The sequence below is a fragment of the Tinamus guttatus genome, unplaced genomic scaffold, assembly GCF_059628265.1.
Source record: "Tinamus guttatus ecotype Peru unplaced genomic scaffold, ASM5962826v1 Tinamus_guttatus_pri_ptg000236l, whole genome shotgun sequence".
In the NCBI taxonomy this organism is placed as follows: Eukaryota; Metazoa; Chordata; class Aves; order Tinamiformes; family Tinamidae; genus Tinamus; species Tinamus guttatus.
In genome coordinates this window covers 253,385-275,112 of record NW_028288770.1, presented here as the reverse complement: position 1 = coordinate 275,112, position 21,728 = coordinate 253,385, and the positions used below count along the sequence as shown (strand labels likewise).

The following is a 21,728-nucleotide window of genomic DNA, read 5'->3' as shown; positions in this document are numbered from 1 at the left end:
ACAATCTTCTTAATGGGAGTTTTACTTAAAATACTTTGCTTACTTAAGTACATTTAACTGGAAGAGAAGGAGGCAGGAGGAAAATACAGCATACCTTAGATGTTTTACTTGATGGAAACTTTACTACACTTCCGGAAACTTTACTACACTTCCTAGATTTCTAAGCAAGCATCTTCATGCATCCTGCAGAATGTTTCCAAATTCTCTTGTAGTTTAGTGTCTTGTTTATTTTTCTTCCTTTTTGGGGGGCATATTTAGGCCAGAACAATGGGAAGAAATGCAGCAGACCGTGGGGCATTTGGCCAGACCCACTGCCTGCTGGTGCAGATCTGTAAGGAAGATAGAAATATGCAAGTTGGTGCCTTAACTGTGAGCATGAGCTGAGTATCCCCGCATGCGAGAGCTGACCCTCAGCGGTGCAGTTTGCAGTGAAGAGGGCAGGAAGAGGATCCTTGGACCTGCACTGCTGGGGATTTCTCCCACTGAGGTGATGGAGATCAGGCTCCTTAGATCCTTCATGTTTTCGAGGTTGTAGAGCCTCCTAGCAGTGTTTGCTCTCCCTCTCCTAGGTTGGAGGTAAAATGAAAATAGATTTTATGAGCAAGAGACAGTTTTAGGTTGCATCCAGGGAAGATCCTGGACAAGCATAGGAATGGGTTTCCATGCTGGAGTGAGACAGCAGGGTAATCAAAGGAGGGGTAACTTTGTTTGAACTTCATGGCTATTCCCACCAACATCACTGGGAATTCAGTGCTAGAGATTAATGGCTCAAGGTGGCCTTCTGACACCCCTGCATTTTTCTGGCAGAATACACGATGGGCTGGAAGGAAGCGGCAGCGTGTGAACAAAGGCGTTTCTTACCCTGGCAGTGAACTCACAGCCCCGCATGTCCCCTGGTTCACTTGCAGGGGAATGCCTTTAGACTAACACACCTGTGTTTTCAGAGATCACCTTGTCTTTTGCCTTGCTGTGACAATTAATGCTACATTTTTCCATATCTGAAAAAGCAATAGAATTTACACTAATCATTCATTTGAACTGGAAAATAGTAACATTATTTTTGTAAGTGACTGAATGTAAGTGAGGTAGCTTCAATTCCCCAGTGGCTTGTAATTAGGCTTGGTTTTGCAAAGGGTAATCTTATCTCAAGTTTCATGGTGCCAGCTGTTCGCATGGGTCAGAAGGAATTCCTTCTTCACTCCCATTCCAGCATCCCACATAACTTTGGAGGATTTCATTTTCTTCTGGAGTGTGAAGCAAAAGTCAGTGTTGATTTAAAAAAAAAATGACATAACATTTTTTAAAAATGCCTTAATTTGTAGAACTTTCATGCAGGCAGGGATGGGTAAGTTACTTTTATGTCTTTGCCCAGAAACATTAATCTCAGATATTTTTCAAGTACATTAAATGCATTAAAATAATTGATGTGAACAACTTATAATAAAAATAGCGTTCACTTTGAAATCTCTGCTTTGAAATAGCTATTAATTTCCAAGTGTTACGGGAAATTTTTATTACTGAAATGTTGAAATCCTCTGGAATTTAAGCACAACTGATGATGGTTTCTTGGTTTCGTGGTATTGCTTCCCATCTTTAGGTTCAGCGGTGTCCATGCTCAGTAATAAAACGACCTGAAGTACAAAGTCGTTAAGCCAGTTGAGAAATGCCTTAAGACAACCCAATACCGGGTTAGGGGCAACGAAAGATCTGAGTTAACTTCCCACCATAGGAATATGTGATGCACATGCTATTTTTTTAGCATAGTTTGCAAAGACGAATTGTTAATTCAACCTGCGCATGGTGGGAATTGCGTGTGCTTAGTCCTGTGCCAGGAGGGTGGGCGTTGGAGGAAGGCTCTGCCCCATGCATGGTCTGATGGGGCACGTGCAGGCTCTCTCGCTGGAGAGAGCTGCCCTCAGCGGGGCTTGGGCGCCGAGCTACTCTTTGGTGGTCTCTCCTCCTTTCCCATGTTCTTGTTCCTGACTCCCAAAGTGGCTCTTTACGTGGCTGCCGCGCATAGCAGAAATGCTGTCACGTAGCCGTTTCTGAAGAGGCTGAAATGGAATAAAGCTGTCTTCAGGAAGGACAGATGGGTGTTTCCGCAGTTGTTTTCCCCACAGCCTTGGAGGGGCTCAGACGATCTAGCGCGAGGCCATCCTCGATGCGGGCAGGTGCCGGTGGCTGCTCCGAACCCGCCGCTGCCCGTGGGGTTAGGGTGACACGGGGGTAGTTTTCCAGAGCTGTGGAGAAGCTCGAAAGCGGGATCGAGAGCTCAGGCCGTGAGGCAGTGTCAGCCAGGCTGTGCTTTCTCTTTCCATACTCTTATCTCCTCACAGCTGTAGCTAGCCTCTCAGATCTGCAGCTATGGTTTTCATTATAGCTCCTGAGTGCAGCTGTGAGGTGGGTCAGTGATTTCCAGCACCAGCACCCCCCGGCCTTTTCCTTTCTTTCCCTGGACATGCGGTTTGTCATCTGCTCGCACAGAGCCTCCTTGTGCCACGCTGCGGCTTCCTGTGCTAAATCTGATCCAAATTTGCGCTGTGAGGTATTCCCTCCCCCTCAAAGGGTGGCAAAGAGGAAAATAACAGTTGAGAGTGAATAGGTGTTGGCTGTGATCTTTACACGTGCTGGCAGCAGATCCCACGACTTGTATTAGCTGCACAAGTTGAACAGATGGAACAAATTGACAAAATCGTGTTCACTCACACTGTGCTCGAGAAGCCGCTGAGTTGCCGTTTGAAGCTGGAGGCCGGCACGTGCTTTTCCCCCCGCTCATAGTGGGGTGGATGGTGCAGCCCTGGCGCGCTTGCCCTGGTGCTCCGCGGCAGCCAAGACAGCCTGCGAGGGTGGCACATGCCCTCACTGCAGCGGGAGGAGGCTCGGGGCTCGGTGTGTGGGGAGAGCCTCTCTAGAGAGCGTGGGTCGTGAGCTGAGCCTCTCCCTGCTTTGCAGTCCACAGCAGGCAGTGCAGTTGAGTTGGGGCTGAGCTCCTCCAGCCCATTTGTTTTGCACCTCCTGTGTCAGGGCAAGACTTTGGTTTTGGTTTAGGGATGAAAGAGGTGATAAATACGAATATGGCTGTGGATTTTCACTATCATCCTTCTAGAGTTGTAGTTTTTGAGGAAAAGCACTCTGTTCTTTGTTCTTTTAGACTTCTTAGACGTTTCCTTGCATAAGTCTGCAAACAGAGTGCTAGGTTCCTCTTCATGTCCCGCCCTGTCCAGAGGCAGTGATGTGGCTATGCCAACTCAGGAAAGACTCAGAGAAGGACAGGAGACCCAAGAGTCCTAATCCCATCACTGCCCTCTCCTTTTCTGTGAGAGAAAGCTCTTTATTCCAGTGCACATGTCTTCTACCAGCTCTCCTTTACTGGCCAGCATAGCATGGAAAGAGCCTTGACTCTCCTCCCTTGCTTCACCCACGTTTCTGACATACAACTGTTAATTTTATCTTCCGCTGTTGCTGACTGTGAGGTGAGAAACCAAATGGACGATACATAGTTTTCTCCCCGCTTTAGCTGTGGAAGGTCTCCATTTATAATAAAAAGAATCATTATTCCTGTTTTGTTTTGTTTTGTTTTCCTGCTGATAATTGTTTTAAACTGAATGATTAACGTTCTTTATGCCTGTCTTAACTCTTCAGGGCTTCAGGATGCATTTGACAGCGACTGGGAAACCGGGAAAATCACTTACAACAATTATAAAAATGGATCTGAAGATGCTGTTCTGGCTTACAAACTCTTGGTGCAAACTGGCAATAGAGCAAAGCCCATTGACATCAGCCAGGTATGGTATGAGAATTCATGCTGGTGTCTACAGAAATGCACAGTCCATGAGGAGTGGGGAGAGATGTGAAGAGCATGCCAGGGTCTTTTGTTCATCTTGATGAATTGAAATGCCTGAGTTATACCTGCCAGCATGGCCTTCTGAGGTTTGCTGGAGCGATATGTTACCTGCAGAGTTCGGCCTACATTGCAAAATTAACGGGGGATTCCTGCCTGTGCTCATTACTGACTGGCATGTGGTTAATGGCTGCTCATGTCCTGTACACACTCTTTCCACTGAAATTGGTGTGAAAGGTGCTCCTCTGGTCCTGTGCCAATACATAGCCCGTGTTAGCCCTTGCTGCCCTAACTGCCTTCATTCCTGATTTGAAGTAGATTTGCTTATGGGGCTCACCTGAGCTTGGCCTTCTACTGTGACTTTGAATTTGGCTTTTGTAATGCTTTAGTTAGTCCCTATCAATTTATTCCAAACACGCATATTTAAGAAAGGTGTTTATGAGTAACGGTGAATGGAAGAGGGTTGAAGTAATAATAATATTACAAAGCATGTAGTCATTACTAAATACGGAAATGTAGAAGAATAGAGAATGGCAGTTGGTTGAGCTGCCTAAAGAAATTACTCCTGAGCTTCTTTTATAAGTTTATCACATCATATGACATGACTGTATTCGCTGCTTTTTATTATCATATTGGAAAGTGTTGCGCACAGTTTTTGACTTCTTACGCCGGAATTAGTTTTTAAACCTCAAAGAAAAATTCTGCAATAATCTAGCTTCATCTCCACTAACACTGACTTTCTGTGCTTTTAGGCAGAAAATAGTCTCTCTAATGAGCTTCTTGGTAGATCTGCTTATTGTCTTTCTTATTTTGCTGGCATTAAAGGTGACAGATTTAGGGGGAACATTGTTCAAAGTTACTATGGTGTATAAAACACACTGCTCTGTGGCAGCATGCAGCATGCTGTCAGGTCTGAATGAAGCTTCAGCTATGAATTAAGCGAAAGAAGGGAGGCAAAGCAAAAAACGTTCAGTGAGGTTTTGTTCAGCAACACGTACCAGGTACCATCTGAAACAAATGCGATTGGGCTACAGCTACTGATACAATTTCCTGTGCCTGGGAGGGGGAAAAGTGTGGTGCAGCCACAGGGGCTCAGTGCTCTACTAGGCAATTCCAAAGACAGCTTGAAGACATACAGTTGTTGGATATCCTGTGGATTAATTGAATCCAGATCCTTGGAATCCAGCTTTTTTTTTTTTTTTTTTTTTCCCTCTTAACTGCTGTCACTGTTGTTTTTCATTTCATTGAAAAGACCTGGAGCTGGAGCCAAGCCAGGGTTTTAACTAAACAAAACAAACCCAACCGGTAACACTTGTCACGCAGGGAGTGCTGTGTGGGGCTGTGGCCGCAGGGCGCGGGCCGCGCGCCGCCCCACGGACGCGCTTGCCCACGGTGACCCGGGGAGCGCCCCGCGCGCGGCGGCTTTCTTGGCGCTGGGCATTTTCTGAATGCGTAGGTCATAGGAGGCAAGTGTTAGCAAAATTTATACAGATGTTGTTTTATTTTTATAGCTCTCCTCCATTTACTGGGTGGCATTTCCTTCAGTGTTAACAACAGAGGTTAACTGCACACAGACGTGTATAGGGACTCATGCCAGGTTTTTTTTTTTTCCTCTTTCTTTAAATATGTTTCTTCAACTTGGTTGTTTTTCTCTCTGGGCTGCAGACAGTCTTTGAGAATTCAGATTTAATTTGTTCAGTCTATTCTGGAACCCTCTGCTGATGTAGTTGTTATTACAAATATTATATAAATATTTATTTATAAACAGACACTTTCCACTGTGACTTAATTTAGACTTTTTTTCGGTGTTAAACAGTTGTTTTCTGATCAGTCGTTTCAAGTGGAAGTTCATGCTTTTTTCTTTTCCTTGCATACATGTGTCACATCTCCCGGCTTTTTGTTGCAGGCTTTGCAGCAAGCACTCTGAAAGCAAATCCATTTCTAAAAGATTTCTTGCTCATCTTTCCGTTTTGCAGTTGACGAAACAGCGTCTGGTGGACGCAGATGGGATCATTAACCCAAACGCCTTCTATATCTACCTGACAGCCTGGGTTAGCAATGACCCTGTGGCCTATGCTGCCTCCCAAGCCAACATCCGGCCTCACCGCCCCGAGTGGGTGCATGACAAAGCAGACTATATGCCAGAAACAAGGCTGAGAAGTAAGTAACGTTTCGTCTGAATGTCTTGTGGTTTATGTAGTGCTCCCACTCCTTCCTCCAAGACCCAGTAACGCTAGAGTTACAACTAGAGTTACTGGGTTACAGCCCGGTATCAACTCTTCGTTGGTTGATGCTGCATAGGGCTGCGAGGCATAAACAGAATATATATTGTGTTACTCCCTCCGTAGCCTCAGGAGGCACCGGCCCTTGTGGAATATGGTGTAATGTGGCACCAGTGCAGGCTTTCCTCATGAGGAAAAATGAGCCTTACAACAGCGCCTAGCGAAACTCTGAAAGCTTGTGTTAAATGTTGCCTTTCCCTGTGTGTGACCTGTTGGTTCTGTATGAGAGATGGTGTGAAATCCAGCCTGTGTCATTCTGGAGTTTCATCAGTGAGACTTTATCACATTTGTCGTCGATTTGTAGTATTCAAGGATACCTTTATCAAGTTGGCTCTTGCTTACAAGCCCCTGCCTCTGTCAGAGTGCAAAACTCAGCTGGGGGAGCAGGCTGTGTGAGTGGGCGTTTGCCAGCGCTCCCCCCCCATCTGTGCCATTCACCCCCTTGCATCCCAAGCAGTCGCGCCTCTTCTTCGACTTTGGATTTATTGTGAGGATTTCCAATTGGACATCAGTGGGCAAGGGGAGAGGGCACATGCGGGAGGACTTGTGCCCTTGGAAGTGTGACTGGGTAGCAAGCTGGTAGTGCTCCACTCTATCTGAACCCTAGGGCTTTGTGGAAGCCAGCCAAGTCCTATCTTAATGAGAATTTATAGTTGAGATTATAATAGGGCAAATCATATTTAGCAAGTCAACTGAATGACCCTGCAGGGTCTGGAACACACAACGACACCAACAGAATGCTTGTTGTGGGAGTTTTTTTCTCTTTTTTTTTTTTTAAATACAGTAATCTTAGCATTACGCCCCAAAAGGAGCATGGAGAGTTGACATTCGTCGATTATTTCCCTGTATGTATTACGGAGAGGGACTTTGAACTAGGTATTTAGTAAAAAGCATTTATAGCACAGATGAAGGTTATATATGCATACTGCATATATATTTCAGTATGCATACTGAAGTATTTCTAGTTGCTAAATTTTGTAAGATTCTCTGAGGGTCTTATATAGAATATGTTGACCTGTTTGAAGTATTTCTAGTTGCTAAATTTTGTAAGATTCTCTGAGGGTCTTATATAGAATATGTTGACCTGTTGTTTGCACTGCATGATAAAATAGTCATGTCTAGTACTAATAGTTTTTGGCATATTAGCTATTTCAAAGATGTAAAATTTAAATTCAGTGGCCTTAAGAACAAAGTGTTTTGCTAATCATGTGTATCTTCTTCTTCCCAAACACACATTTGAACATTGCTATCCGTTTTCCTAGTTCCAGCAGCCGAGCCCATAGAATATGCTCAATTTCCTTTCTACCTCAATGGATTGCGTGAAACTTCTGACTTTGTTGAAGCTATTGAGAAAGTGAGAGCTATCTGTAATAACTTCACCAGCCTGGGGATCGCCAGCTACCCAAACGGTTACCCATTTCTGTTTTGGGAGCAGTATATTGGACTTCGTCACTGGCTGCTCTTATCCATTAGTGTGGTTTTGGCTTGCACGTTTCTGGTGTGTGCCCTCTTCCTCCTGAACCCCTGGACGGCTGGGATTATTGTAAGTTTATTATAAGGGTCTTTGTTGAAGTCAAATTCCTTTCAGCATAGCTCTTGCTGCAGTCGGGAAGGTTTTGTTTATGTCTGGGCCTCTGGTGGAGTATGTATATTGCATCATTCATTATATATTTATTCAACTTGAGGGGGTAGGGTTCATGCTAAAGGTACAAACCTTAATAACCTTAATCCTTTGGCCACCTTTTTGTAGCTTTAAAGGTTTCTTATAAAGGCACATAAACTTTTGCCCTTGCTCAGAAGCACGTTAACATAAGAAATAAAGGCGCAGAGGAAAAATAGGAGCTTTATTAAACATTACAGCAATTTCTATTTAGTTATACCCTCCCTCTTTTATCGGAGAATGTTATTTTTCAAGTCAGTTGCTTGTGACTAACGTATATGGTTTCTGAATGTGAGCTTTCTGGAAAGATTAAAGTCGTTACACACTGTGAAAAGACTCAAACTAGGCTATTGAGGAGAAGGAAACATAAAGTTATAAACTGAAGAGAATACTCCTCCGTGCTTTCTGCAAGACACCATAAGCCTCACCGTAAACACTGAAGTTAAATTGAATGATGATGTTCCTATGTTTAAATTCCATAAACTATCATATGGTTTATAAAATGCCAGAAGTAAAAAAGCGTGAAACAGTTACTAGTTTTTGTAATGTACGTTTATACGACAGGTATGTTAAAAGGTAAATGTTTAGTCTAGAATATTTTTCATAGCACTTAATCAAGCAATTTATGTTATTATTCTTGATTCATTAGCTTATAAAATAATTTATTGTAGTGCATACTTTTTTCCTTTGGAAAGGGGGTTTATTTTCAGAGTCAACCAACTTTTACAAGGGTGCCTATCTTTTTTCCTGCTTGACTTTAGAAATTTTTAAGTTGATTCCACAAATTTCTTTTCCTTCTTTTTTTTTCTGCTTTTTTTACAAGGTAGACGAAAGAAAAGTAAAGCCTTTCCTTTAGGTTAAACTGTTTGTTTTGTCCATGTCAATCCCTTCAAGTATCTTTAAAACTGAAATGGCCTCTGTAATCTGAGATTCATCAGCTGATTATAGTATTCACTTTCTCAGTGTTTTAAAATCCTCCCTGGAACTATCCTCACTTAATCTGGAGTACTAAAAAAGAATGCCTAGACAGTATTTGAAAGGTAATTTTTCTAGAAGGATTGACAGAGACATGGGTAAAAAAGAGGAAATTTATGTTCCACTGAATATCCTGGAAAAGGAGAAATATTTTTTAGATCACATTGATAAATTTTAGCTGGCAGAAAATTGATTTGTAAACTGCTAACTGGTTATTGGGATAACAATTTAAACTCTCTTTTTAAAGCCATTGCTGTTTAGCACAATAAAAAAGGGAAAAATGTCTTCTTTGAGGATGTGAGAGAGGCAGCTTTGAAAGATAAGTTTTGTAGCCCCATGTAGTTGTTCTTCATTTATCTAGTGTATAAGAAGTCATTAACAGATGTTTGAAATCATCTAGGTGGTGGTGCTGGCTCTGATGACTGTGGAGCTGTTTGGCATGATGGGTCTAATTGGAATAAAGCTGAGTGCAGTGCCTGTGGTTATCCTGATTGCTTCTGTTGGCATTGGTGTGGAATTCACTGTTCATGTTGCTTTGGTAAGTAAAACTGGAAGCATTTTCAAAGTATTCTAAAGTGAAATGATGACTAATGTTATGATCACAAATCCCATCTTCAACTCCTAAGACAGTGACATAATCCTCGGGAGGGGACAGGTCCTAACCCGGGCGCAGAGTTTAGTGTCCGTTTGCACAGCATTGGTAGAGCACAGTTGCTCTGATGAAGTAACTGTTGAGTCAGCCTCCCAGGAGGTAAGAGGAGGGAATACATTTCATGATTTTTAGTATTCAGTGATGATTTTTGAAGGCTGTGATTGAGACATGTAAGCATGTAGTGCTAGGAAAGGAAAGACAAAGCCAAGCTCTTAATGCCTTTTATTTTAGTCCAGATTTTGCCATCATTATCTCCAGCCTCCCTATTGTTGCCTCTCACTGCTATGTAGCTTTTTGTGCCCACTTGTATCCTTTGATAAAAAAGCCTGAGGAGGGAGGTTTTTGAAATCACATGTCATTTAGTTCTTCTGGACCACCAAAATTTGCATGATTTGTATTCCTTGCCTTAACAATCTCCCTCTTCTTTCCAGAAGCCAGTGCATTAATAACGCACTCAAATATGTAATCTTTAGGGAAATAGTTTCCAGTGTTAAGAGGAGAAGCAGGGAGCGGGGGATATTTGAATGTTCTAAATAAATGTTTTCATCACTGTCAGACTGAGGTGTCCAAATCTGGCATGCCCTAAATCACACAGCTCTATTAACTTGATGCACAAATGTATGGAATAATGACACTGCTCTTGCAATGTGGTTTTCAAGATATATAAAACTATCCCACTTTATTTGGTGACAAATAACAGAGTAAAGGGCTGTTTTTCTGTGTTCACGTTTGACAATGGAAGTGCTTATATAGCGTATCCTAAAAGTAAGCTTAGACAAAGGTTTGTTTCTGAAAAATGTCAATTAAGTAATTTTGACAGTAAGTTGGAGTTCTTACTTATTTCCTGAAAAAACAGAGATTTTAAGAAATTAAAAAAGACACTTATATTTTAAAACATTTTCCTTTAATATGTTTTTAGCAGTGCAAGGTCTCAAAACTTGCTTGACACTATACAGGGTAGGCTTTCTACTCCCTCTGCGTAAATGTCTTTCCTATAACGCCTTTCTAACCTGTTTTTCAGAAGAATATTATTTTAATGATACTGTTTTCTTAATGGATTTGAATTTTACTGTATTAAAAAGTAGGAAAGGGTGAGTATAATCAAAATATCATCACTGTCTCAGGAAAGGGATGCTTGCAGCCTACCATAATTTCTAGTATGTTTGTCCAAAAAGAAGTGAAAGGAGGGGTCTTAAAAATGTAGGTGAAAGATGGAGAGAAATTGGATGAGGATTTTGGACGCAACAGGAAGACACTGTAGACCACTGAGAGGAGCTGATGACAATGAAAAAAAGAGATGAGAATTAAAGGGGATCTTAGCACCCTGTAGACTGCCAAATATTGGGAACATGATGCAGACGAGGTTCACAGTTGGGACCCATCAAGTGGCAGAACACAAAGAGTAATTTAAAGACAAATTTTAGGAAAAGTAGGGTAGGGTAGGGTAGGATTATAGAAAAGCAGCCAGATGGCTCAAGTGGTGGCCCAATCTCCTCTGTTGCTATCTGTAGTTAGATTTTGGAAGGTAAATCTGTTTATTAAGGCTTATAATACCTTGGGTAGTGTCAGAGATCAGCAGCACAAGAATTTCTTATAAGTTAAGATTCCAAACAAAAATTTGGAGTAAAAAACAAAAAATACTTGCATTCTAAATAGGAAGGAAACAATTTAATTTACTTAAAAAAAGATTAAAAAACCTTAAATTCAGTGGCCCATCAAATTTAGAATCAGATATTTTTCAAGTTGACAGAGTCAAAATCTTTCAGAAGTAGGCTTTAAAATGGTAGCAGACCTCAGATGATAGGAACAGAGTTGACCAGCGTGTTCTTGTAGCTTACTGACTATAAGTAATCAGAACAGTGTTGCAGAAACAAAGTAAGCAATGTTGACACCGTTGATACAGAACTGAACGGAACTTGTTCAAGACAAATTCACAGTCCACTCATGTGCAGTTCTCTGCTGCCACTTATAAGTTGTGACTTCATTTTTCATTAATTCCAGCAAATAAGTTTTTGAATTAACAGTGTGCTCATTGTACTGTACATTCTTCGAATATATACATGTGCTTATGCAGTGTATATATATATATAACTTGCTGATGTGTTTCTGGGTCGTGTTGCCGCAGATCCCATTCACATGAGTTGTCTCATTGACAACTGCCTTCACTCTGAAGGGATTCTTTATTCATTTGTGAACATGGCGTGTAGATCGTGTACTGGATTCATTAACTTGCCGCTACTGAAGAGTAGGAGTACGTGTTTTGGCTTCCTAGGGAAATGGTATTTGGGAATCTCAGTCTGCTTGCCTATGTATCCAGTTTCGGTCTGCTTGTTCTACCAAAAAACATCTTAGTGCATAGGTTGATTGCAGCCTAAACTCATCCAGTGAGACTAAGCTGCCAGAGAAGAGTGGCTTAAATTCCAGGACCAAGTGTTAGACAGCTGCATGATCTCATTTCTTAATAGGTGCTAGAGAATTCACATAAGTATAAATCACAGGGAAAACATCAGCCCAAGTTCCTGTCGTCTTAACCTGTAAGTTGGACTCTGAGAAGACAAGCTCATGAGAATCAGCCCTTAGAGTGTTGGTACAGTGTGTCCACTGAGGAGCAACAAGGAGATGGATGTTTTGCAAGCCATGTGGTTCCTCAGGCAGTACTGTGCTAAGCACTGTTCCTAAGGCAAATTTATGCACAGAGCTGCTAGCTTTTATGTAGTAAAAGTTGCAAAAACATTCATCTTGAGTGAAATAATAGAAATGCTTAAAAAAAAAAAACCTACACAGTCTGGTGGTGTTACTTTATACAGGTTCTTTTGAATTTACTGGCAGCATTTCTTCAGTTGGGTGCTTACGGGTTCAAGTAGTCAGGATCATCAAGCTTGTGAGCAGACGTGCACTCTAGAGACTGGCATGTAAAGTAACAGAAGGACCTGGCACATAAATAAATGCTGCTGGACATAAGCAAGGGTTGCAAGTCAATCTGCTCCAAGTGTGAGGGAAATCGGGATCAATATTGACTGTTTCTACAGCAAACTTAGGCAGCATGGGAAGCTATGTCCACATGAGAGTGGCCAGAGTAGCTCTATATTTTTTAAACCCAAAGTGCTTTCATTTTGAGTGTAAATGAAATTAATTATTCGTGGGTAGAAAGCAGTAAACCTGAAACAAATGGGAAGTCTCCTGATGCAAGCAGGCATCGTTTGTGAAGTTGTTACTATGACTCTGTAATTACTCTGGTTATGCAGCTTCAGCAGCAGCTCTGTTTTATCACAGCATCATCAGGCCTTTTCTTGAAGTCTAGCCAGCTTTAGGGATACTTTAATAAACTGTAAATTGGAGTAATTAACTGGTGAAAAATTGTATATACTATGAGAGAGTCTGTTTGAAAGGCTGTATGTATCTGTCTAATGAAATGGATTTCATTGTTTTACAGGCATTTTTAACAGCCATAGGAGACAGGAACCGTCGGGCTGTCCTTGCACTGGAACATATGTTTGCACCAGTGTTGGATGGAGCCGTATCCACTCTACTTGGAGTGCTGATGCTTGCAGGATCGGAGTTTGATTTTATTGTCAGGTAAAGCATTTGTGTGTCTTGACTTTTGTTTTTAAAATGAAAACAAGCATGTTTTTAATATTTAGTCATTTCAGTGTATCTGTCATTTTATTACTATGCATGATGTGTCAAGCATGCTTACATCATAGTCCTGCTTTCCCTCTGTTTTGTTAACTCCTTGTTACATGCTCGACTTAGCAGTGTTTCCATTGCTGGCACTAAATCTGTTCCAGGAAAGTCTGACTCCCAATGTGGAAGGAAACAAAAGTGGCCCTCTTTAGTGAAGTTTGCTAAATCTGGAATTAAATCAGTTTGAAGCAGCTGGCATTGTCCGGTATTGGCTGGATTGACCTTTAACCTTAAGGTCTTTCTTATATGCAGAGCATTTTGCATGGAAAGACCACATGGAGCTGCAAACATGCCACAGCTGACACTCTCTGGGCCTTCTGCTATGTACATGAGGCTTTTTTAATGAACAGTTTATAAATGGGGGAGGAAACAAGCCCTTTTGGGGAGCAAAGGAGCCGTAAGTTTGAACACAGAACTTAGTATTAAAAATTTGTAAAGCAAAACCTGAAGGCCCTTCTGTTAGAACTACAGGCAGACTGTTTCTTGTGGATTTAATTAGGAATGTGAATTCGTCAAGTGTGAGAGGAGGGCAAGTTTTTCTTTTGAGAGGAATTTGAGAAGTGCAATGAAACGGATCCTATTCTATTCCAAACAACCTGTGGAGCTCTGCAAAATGGCTAATCTTAGTAACACAAGTTCTTTGTGGCAAATGGAGGGGAATACAAAAAAAAGAGGAGGGGAAAAGGGGGGCAGGGAAGAAGAATGAAAGAAAAAGAATCAAAGCTCTGAAGGGGAATTGGAGGTAAAACTGGGCCAAAAAAAAAAAAAAAAAAGAAAGAGCTCCGAGAAATGACTTAACTACTTAGGTAGACATAAGCTGGATAGATGACCAAACTTAGCTGACTTCCATTTGACAACAACAACAAAATGTCAGAGGCAGGAACTGAGAGAGTGGCTGCTAAATCTCATCAGGATTTTTTGTTTATGTATGTAAGAGATTTGCAGAAGGCAAGGAGTAGGAGGTTTACAGGTAGGCCTAAACATACTAAATGAGGATGATTGCTGTAATTACTACAATAATTAAATTTGCATACCCTGAAATAGAATTTGTGGGGTCTTTTTTGCGGGGTAAGTATATTTTATTTTATCAGTGCTGAAGAAGTAAGATGGAATTACTCTTTTAGGATCTGGTCTTGTAAGGGATGGAGGTTACTGGCAGAGCAGCTGTAGACTGAACACAAATTTACTGAGGTGTGTTCGCTGTGGTACTTTCCTATTTAGCAGGCAAGATTTTGGCTAGGCCTTTTTTTTTGTAATAGGAAATGTAGCAGTCCTTCACTCCAAACTCGGATTTGATGTTCTCTTAGTGTATAAAATGAGCCTTTCAACTTTTCAGCTTACGTTATTTTACTTTCTTTGTCCATTAGTTTCTCATTTTCCAGCACAGTCTGACTGTAGTTTGTCTTGTTTAAAAAATAAAATAAAATAAACTTTCAGAGCCCAAGCATTGCTTTAGTGGGCGAAGAAGACCCCAAACTTCCGGAAAGGGAAGTCCCTTTAGTCCAGCAATGTGGAAGATTAAGTAAATTAACAGACATTGTATACACGAAGTGGTCAGAGCTATAATCCTCCTGTTTATCCTAGTGTTAGATGGATGAGATGCAAATGTTTTTAATGCCTGTTGTTGGTCTCTGTCCCAGTATAAAGTTCTGGTGGTTTATGTTAGTGGAGTAGATTGGTTTGCTGATTTTTACTAATGCAGATCAGAAATCCCCAAATGTTTACACTAGCAGGATGTTTGTAGTTTTACAGGAGGCTGACATATTTGATCAGATATGGCACCACGGAGGCAGTAAAGTTTGCTGCCAGCTGCACAGTGTGATCAGCAGAGCCGTTAGCAGCAAACTGGCCCTCCGCTCGTCTGCCCCTTCTCTGCTAGGACTTGCCCAAGACCCGCTCCTCAAAATCATTAGTTTCAACACAGTGTAAGTTTAGTCTGAGCCCCAGCTGTGCCGAATACCAACTAGCAAGGCTTTCCTTTTGCTGACAGGTTTACCTTGGTATTCATGAGGGATCCCAGACCTTAGCCCTCGGTGGTGGGAAAGGACAACCACTTGTGCACTCTCCTCCTCTTCCATAGTCCTGCAGCCTTTATGTTTGAATTGGCCGGTGCAAAACAAGAGTATTCAGAGATGCTAAATTGTTCAACAAAAGATTAGCCTGCAATGCAGCTCGGCCATTGTGGAGTGCTCCTGGCTGGCACAATGCTGAGGCTCGCCACAGAATGGGGAGCGCTTTCTGTGCGGAAAGGCTCGCAAAAGCATCGCGGCCGGGGCTGTTTGGTAAAACTGGAACGCACAGAAATTCCAGGCAGAAAGTTGTGATTAATGAGCAGCGAACGAAAACCTTACCTGATACACTAGAGATTTAATTAGAGATTCTGCTGTAAGATGCAGGGGCATTTCACAGTGGATTAGCTGGTGAGAGAAGTGGGCTTCTCTCCTTCCAGGCTAAATTGTTTAAATTCTACACCCTTCACTTCATTTGTTTGCTTCTGCTGGGTTTTCACTAATGGGGGCCCCTTTTCATTGTATTTGTGCTTTCAATCCATTCACCCATTCACTGCACATTCCATATTTTTGTGTTTGTGTAACACATTCATAAATAACATTACATGCTGCCAGATTCTAGAAAATTAACAGACGTGATTTTTTTTCTTTCTTTTATCAACTAACACTTTGGGTTGCGGAATGTAGCTTCTCTAATCAAAAAGGTAAAAAAAAATAAAACCCTTATATATATATATATAAAGTGATAGAACTGTTTAGTACAAGTGTTAGTAATAATTTAGATTGAATTCTGTGTACGAGTTATTTTAATGCCAGTATACTTATCCATAGTAGGTAATCCCTTATTTCTAATAGTATTTGTGGCTCTGCTTTATTCTCCACCCTTATACCATATTCAGGTATTTCTTTGCTGTTTTGGCAATCTTAACCATTTTGGGAGTTCTCAATGGATTGGTGCTGCTTCCTGTTCTTCTCTCACTCTTTGGACCATACCCTGAGGTCAGTACAGCTAATGATGAACAGAAGAAATAATATTCTCACCCCTCCCGGTCCCAATCCTTTTTTTAAAGTTTATTTTTAGTTCTGATTTTTTTTATTGTTATTATTTAAGTTTCTTGGTCTGATTTTATTTTAAATCTTTGCCATATTAGATTTTTTTTTAATGTATGTGATACTCTTTTATTGATTAAAGTGTGTTTTTAGTAAGTAGAGTAGAGAGTAAAGACTGCTGCTGACGAGCTAGACAAAAATGAGGATTAGGTAAGCTTTTAAAAGAAGAACATGATATGCAAACTAGTCTGTAAAACCAGACTTTTCCACAACATTCTGCAAAGACCGTGCCTTTTGTACCCACACCTTCTCCTTTCCTACCCCCCCTGCCCCTATTGATTTCCTCAAAATATTTGACTCGTCAGACCACCAGGGAGGCCCGTGTGGACCAACATGCACCAGAGGGGGCCCCAGACCACACCTGGGTAACGGGGCCGCAGGAGGGCCCCGCGCTCCCCGTGCGCAGCCCTCCCCGGGGTGCCGCCTGCGCACGGCTGCAAAGCTCCACACGGCTGTAGAGACCAAGTCCAGCAAAAAGGGTTCATAGCCGTCAAATGTGTTCTTGATGTTCGTAATCTGCCCTAAAGTTAATACAGTTACTGTGTTACGTGGGGATAGCTTTATTCTGCTTTATTAGAAGGTAGTAACGGGATGCTGCTTGTGGCCGTATGTGTGTGTATATAAGAATTAAACATGGTACGTTTACAGTGCTGCTAATATTTGAGATAATTATTTTGTTTCTTTTCAGCATTAATTACATAGTTTTGGCAACAGTGCGTTATCTCTTTAGTTTCAAACAGTGTACGTTTTTTGCTTATTAATAAGTACTTTCTTTGAATATGCATGTTGCAGTTATGTGCAGATCCATCTGTCTTTGCAGATAGACGCTGAGCCAAATCGTATGTGCGCATTTGAAATGGTTTATGAATCACTCTTAATGAGTGATGGTTGAATGGAGGGAGGCAAGCCCCTGTATGTTTTTAAGCATGAGTGCATACGTGCACACACATACATGCGCTTGCTGAGACAGTGATGCCTAGAGGAGCCTGTGTAAGCCTGTTCGTACAGACCTCCGCACACAGACGTCATGTCTGTCTTTCTTGCACACGTTTTTCGGTGTAATGCAAATCTCGATCAGAGTAACAGTGCTAAATTCCTCATGGCTCAGAAGAGCGTGTGGCAGGTGAATACTTGTGTGGAGCACGGCTGTCGCAGGACGCTGCTGGATGCTAACGCCTGTGATTGCGCCTGCCAGGTTTGTGCTGCCGACGGCCGGAGCCGGCTGCCCACGCCGTCCCCCGAGCCGCCCCCCAGCGTGGTGAGGTTCGCGCTGCCGCGCGGGCGCTCCAACAACGGCTCCGATTCCTCCGACTCGGAGTACAGCTCCCAAACCACGGTGTCGGGCATCAGCGAGGAGCTCCACCACTATGAGGCTGTGCAAGGCTCGGGGGCACCGGTCCATCAAGTAATAGTGGAAGCCACTGAGAATCCTGTCTTTGCCAGATCCACTGTAAGTAGCTCACAAGTTGACGAGAGAGAGGGCAGGAGGAGTGGGAGTTTCTATTTAAACCTATTTCTGTGGAAAAGCCGTAGGCAGTGTATTATACCACTGTCTGATTACACTTTGTTACTCTGTAATGCAGAATAGCTAGTATTTAAAGTACTCACAGACAGGGCACGGAGGTTTTCATCACTCCCTCTTCTAGAATCAAGCTGGGGATAAAATACTGGTACCAAAGCTGAGGTCTTTGTCCCTGATAATTGGTGCTTTATCATATTGGCAGCAGCCACAAGAGAGAGCTCCCTGTGTGCTTGATGTCTGTCCTGGACGGCTGGCAGCAGGAGAGGGGGCAGAGGCTGAGCGTCCTGGGGTCCTCACAGCGCCCGCGGGTCCCTGCCTGCCTCGCTGCTTCTGCGAGACCAGGAAGAATGTAGTTTTGGGGTGCACCAAGCTTCAGGCGTGTTGCATCGTGCCGCTGGGTTGGTGTAATTGTGATTTCAAAGGGAAGTGAAAAAGCTCTGTCTCCTGCCCCCCATGATGCTACATGCTGAGCTGCAATGCGGATCTGTTTTTGTTCAGCAGAGGCCTAAAAATAGGTACAAGCACAGCCACATTTGAAGTTGGTCACGGTTTATTGACTGATGTGGCCGCTGTGCTTCACGCTTTTTACAGAAATCCAGAAAACAGATTCCTACAGTCTCTACAAACTACCCCACTAACATCCTGTGCATGTACCCTGTGTGGTGTAGACCCTTCTCCAAATGCCTACATTTCTGTTTTTTGAATCAGTTAAGATCAGCTGCTTGCTATTCATTTGTTTAAAGATGGAGCAGTATGTGGGAAACATATTTTCAGCTATAGTCCTATGTTTATCTGAAGTTATGCTTTCTAGCTTATAACAATTTCAGACAGAAACCATCTGGAAAAATGAGCAGTTTGAAGCCTCCAGAATACAGCCTTTACAGATTCAGAAGCGGGAGAGCACCCGCTATCGAGAAAAAGCATAATCTTGTTTGCTGTGCTCCGTCCGACCCGTTACGGCCTGTGTGTCTTGCAGGTGGTTCAGCCGGAGACGAGGCACCACGCGAGCCCCCGGCTGCCGTCGCATCCCGACGCCGTCCCGCAGCAGGCCTGGCACCAGGGCAGGCAGCCCAGGCGGGAGGCGAGGGACGGGCTGCGGCCGCCTCCTTACCGCCCTCGCCGGGACGCCTTCGAAATCCCCCCTGAGGGGCCCTCGGGAGGCGGCAGCAGGGAGCGCTCGGGCCACAAGGGCCGCTCGCACAGCGTGCGGAGCCCCGCGTTCGGTGCCGTGGGCGCCGCGGCGCCGGCCTACTGCCCGCCCATCACCACCGTGACGGCGTCGGCCTCGGTGACCGTGGCCGTGCACCCCGCCGTGCACAGCCACGGCGCCTGGGCAGGGAGCCGCCCGGCCTGCGACGGGCACCGCGACGCGGAGCACGGCGCCTTCGAGGACCCCCACGTGCCCGTCCACGTGCGATGTGAAAGAAGGAACTCTAAAGTGGAAGTTATAGAGCTGCAAGATGTTGAATGTGAAGAAAGGAGCCCTGGCAACAGCTTAGAGTGAGGTAGGTCTGTGTCCTGTAGGCAGTAGCTTTGTCTCGGGCATGGGGTGATGGAAAAAAAGAGCAAAGATCAGTGCCCTTCCTTCAGTTTGGCTTCCTTCTCAGTCGCTGATCGTCTGGCATCTGCTGACATTTTCACACGAAAAATTAGGTTGGATAAGATAGTATTTGAAATATCTTTTTACTGTACTCCTGTACAAACAGCTGCCTCAAAGAGCGTTGCAGAATGGGCACGTTCATGTTTCAGTCCCTGTCTGCTGGCTGAGGAAAATGAAGTGTGGCCTGTTAGAAGCTGTGCAATGGCATCTCCCGTGGGCTGCTCCGTGCTCTGGCTGAAGCAGGCTGCCTTCTCAAACACCACATATGGTGGTGTACCCTGGTGGGGGCTAAAATGGCCAGCTACGCCAAGAATCATCCTCCTTTGAATACTGTTTCAGTGGGCCGGAGGTCCTTGGAGAAGATGGGCTCCCTCCCTGGCCGGGAGCCAGGCACGCGCGGCGGTGGCCAGAGGGCCCCGCGGCAGGGGGTACCTCACCTCGTGTGGGGCCCCTCGCGTGGGACACCCTGCCCCACAGCTGCCAGCGCGGAGGGGCCGCCGGGTCCCGCACGGGCTCCCCTGCGTCGGGGCCCTCCTGGCAGGACGCCCGGGGCGTTCCCGTGAAACGGCATCCTGCTGGCTCACCCGGGAATCGCTGCGACTCAAACCTTCAGGCATGGCAGCAGCGCTGTTCAGGACAGGCAGGGTGGTTGGGGAAGAATAAGGCTGTTTTCCTCAAAATTTTCCATTAATTCTTTCAGGATTCCTTTGAAGGGGAGATACAAACTGAGTTTTTACCAGGGACTTTAGTTGGAAAGCAGATTCTCACCATTTTAACTTCTTTTTTTCATCTTCTTGGAAAGAAAAAAATACATTAAAAATAGTATCAAGTACCTGTTTTTTCTCTTTCCTTTGCTTTGCAAAGACAGCGCTACTTTGACTAAAGCAAGTCATTTTACTTTGGTTGCAGAAATACTTCATACTAAATGTGCACACGCACACATGTGCCATGCACAAAATACTGGTGAAAATTTTTTAATAACTCAGGTAAAAATCACCCTCTGGTTTATAAAGCCCCTCTGCAAATATCACAAAGTGTGAATAGATGTGAATGCATTTATCCTTACAGTCTGCGAGTATGGTAAGCAGTAGTATCTTCAGAATAAGGAAATAATCAGGCTCGGAATTTCCAAGCTGAATAGCTACGAGGAGGTCTTAACTGTGCCCAGTATCAGATGCTTCTTTTTTTTTTTTTTTTTTTTTTCCTTGAGAAATCTATGGTTTTCATTGATTTTGTAGCAAGTATCTAAATCTGGGCATTCAGAAAACAGGGCATCTGCGTTTTTCTAATTGGCATATTTCTTTACCAGAAGTCAGTGACTGAGATAAAAAAGAGCCCACATTTCCTGACTGCTCACTGTAACCGCAGGAATCATGGAAAGAGTTTTGGATTAGCTTGATTTGTTTTTCTTGAATTTCAAGGAATGTTTGTGTTTTTTTTTCGTTTTGCTTGTAAAGGATAATAACTGAAGCAAAGAAGAGGCCAAAGATGGAAAACTGTATTTCCAGAACTGCTTGAAGAGAACTGCTTGAAGTTGTGGAAAAGGACATGCTGCATCAGGACAACAGTTCACTGTTACTGTAACCTATTGTATTATTTTGTTAAATATTTCTATAAATATTTAAAAGATGTACACATATGTAATATACAAAAAAAAAACAATGTAAAGTAGTATAATCTGGAGTCACTTAACTCCAGTTAGTGGGGATTGTTTGTGCTCTGTACTTACTGTACATCTATCTCTGTGCCACAACTAAGCTTAATCTAGTTCTAAATTTCAGCATAAGTTGCTGCTGCTTAAATATTGTATAATTTACTTGTATAATTCTATGCAAATATTGCTTATGTAATAGGATTTTTGTTGTTGTAAAGGTACATGTCTGTTTAAAATATTTTAAATTTGCGTATCACAACCCTGTGGTAGTATGAAATGTTGCTGTTAACTTTCAAACACGCTATGCGTGGTAATTCTTTTAAAATAAGCAGATATGAAGAAGAAAAGCACGTTAATCTTGGAGGCTTAAATAGGCTTAGCTACGCGTAGGTTTTGTTTTGCTGTGTGTATCCACACGTGTGTGTGTCCGGGAGGGCGCGCGCATGTTCCCAGTGTACTGTAGTTATCCCTTTGACTGTACGGTGACCCTGGTGGGCCCAGAGCCCCGCACGGTGGCGCGGGCCTGGCTCTCCCCGCGAGCCGGCGCCAGCGAGAGGCCGCAGGTGCCGTCGTCGGGGCCAAGGCAGGGAGCGGAGGAGGCGGGGGGTCACGGTGTGGGGTCGCGGTGCAGGTTCCCGCTCTGTTAGTGACTTGGGGAGCGTCGACTTGGGCCAAGCCACCTGGCTGCCCTGTGCCTCTGTTCCTCAATCTGTAAAATGGGTATAATGATACTTACCTA

The 21,728-nt window shown here is 43.4% G+C and overlaps 1 protein-coding gene across 1 annotated transcript in view; it reads left to right on the top strand.

Moving 5' to 3' along the window:
• Positions 1–21,204, top strand: part of PTCH1 (patched 1) — a 61,488-nt gene extending 40,284 nt beyond the window's left edge. Inside the window, exons 16-24 of the mRNA XM_088525671.1 lie at positions 3,643–3,785; positions 5,818–6,001; positions 7,386–7,666; positions 9,159–9,296; positions 12,844–12,986; positions 16,003–16,102; positions 17,409–17,663; positions 18,712–19,240; positions 20,793–21,204. Coding sequence (XP_088381797.1) covers positions 3,643–3,785; positions 5,818–6,001; positions 7,386–7,666; positions 9,159–9,296; positions 12,844–12,986; positions 16,003–16,102; positions 17,409–17,663; positions 18,712–19,239 — 1,772 coding nt within the window. The 3' untranslated portion in view covers position 19,240; positions 20,793–21,204. The remainder of the gene's footprint in view (positions 1–3,642; positions 3,786–5,817; positions 6,002–7,385; positions 7,667–9,158; positions 9,297–12,843; positions 12,987–16,002; positions 16,103–17,408; positions 17,664–18,711; positions 19,241–20,792) is intronic.
• Positions 21,205–21,728: the final 524 nt, after the last annotated feature.